This window comes from Melampsora larici-populina (genome assembly GCF_000204055.1).
Source record: "Melampsora larici-populina 98AG31 unplaced genomic scaffold MELLAscaffold_178, whole genome shotgun sequence".
Lineage (NCBI taxonomy): Eukaryota > Fungi > Basidiomycota > Pucciniomycetes > Pucciniales > Melampsoraceae > Melampsora > Melampsora laricis-populina.
The window spans coordinates 9,759-11,037 of NW_006768941.1; the positions used below are offsets into that span (position 1 = coordinate 9,759).

The 1,279-nt window shown below is 41.8% G+C and overlaps 1 protein-coding gene across 1 annotated transcript in view; it reads right to left on the reverse strand.

The window, feature by feature from the left end:
• Positions 1-220: 220 nt before the first annotated feature.
• The window catches only part of MELLADRAFT_54347 (uncharacterized protein), a gene marked incomplete at both ends in the record, with an annotated part of 1,480 nt that continues 421 nt past the window's right edge, over positions 221-1,279 (reverse strand). Inside the window, 4 exons of the mRNA XM_007419403.1 lie at positions 221-365; positions 491-611; positions 690-719; positions 800-1,095. Coding sequence (XP_007419465.1) covers positions 221-365; positions 491-611; positions 690-719; positions 800-1,095 — 592 coding nt within the window. The remainder of the gene's footprint in view (positions 366-490; positions 612-689; positions 720-799; positions 1,096-1,279) is intronic.

Sequence of the window (1,279 nt, forward strand, 5' to 3'; positions counted from 1 at the left end):
TGCTACCAAATTGTTTTGGTAAAGATCTGTCAAAATATGACTTGGTACTCTTACTTGAAAAAAGTAGCAATCCAGGGTCATCAGACCAGATGGCTAAATTCCACATCATTTTCTTGTGTGAAGCAATGTGAAATCAGATGCAATTCTGGATTACTCTATCTTGACTGAATTCTATCAATCTATCTTGACATACCACAGCTTTCTTCTGATTGTCAGCAAATCACGGTAAAGATATTTGACGCAGCTGAACGCCTGCTTCAGCAAACACAGCAGCTGTACCAATATCCATGCTATAGCTAAATGAATAAACGACTTCTCTAACTCCACATTGTACAATCTTCACACTGCATCGTAGGCAAGGACATCTGTGTTTTTATCATCAATGGCAGTTTGCGAGTTGTCAGCCTATCACGCGCGTTCAGGTTATCCGAGTTGTGAAGCTAAAAAGGTATCATAGATGGGAATGGAGTATGACATATGTCAAACTTACGTGTTACAATACAAAGTACTTCCTTCTCCTGCACCCATTCGATCTCTACCAGCCTCTAGTAATGCGTTCTCTTCTGCATGTAAACATAGACATTCATTGAGATCTGTTCCACATTTTGAAACTACCTCGGCGGCGGTTCTAACTTTGAGGTCGGAATTTCTAGACGATTGAGGGTTGGCTGATCCTAAAGTTCCATTACATCTCGCACACCCGCCCTCATTGCAATTTGCTAATTTCAAAAGAGAAACACTCTTACAATCAGCAAAGCAGTTGATCGATAGATTCCCAAATGAGCTATCAAGGCTCAACTCATTCCTCTTGGTGTACCATTGTAACCAGTACTTAACACCCTTTTATCTCTCTTGGTAATCAAGACAGCGCCTACTCTGCGTTTCATACAATTACTTCTTAAACTAGCCAAATTGGCCAAGGTCATGAAATATTGATCCCAATCTGGTCTAAGGCCTTTTCGAAGTTTTTGTAGATGAGTTCGATCGATTGAAGTTAAGAGATCATTTAAAGATGAGTTGTTGAGGATTGTATAAGTTGCGAAAGGGATGATCGATTTCAATGGTGTTCTCATGGATTCCTGGTTGATATTTGAGCTGTGATCGGGAGGATGGTTCTGTGAGACGTTGATCGGGATACCTAAACGCGTGATACCGATGCCTAGATCCGCCACTGCATCATCTTCACCGTCTCGCCTTGTTCCGTACTCGAAGACTTCATCTTGCAAAACAGAATTCCTCAAGACTAGATGGCCCAGCTGCCCTGGGCAACCAAGGAATG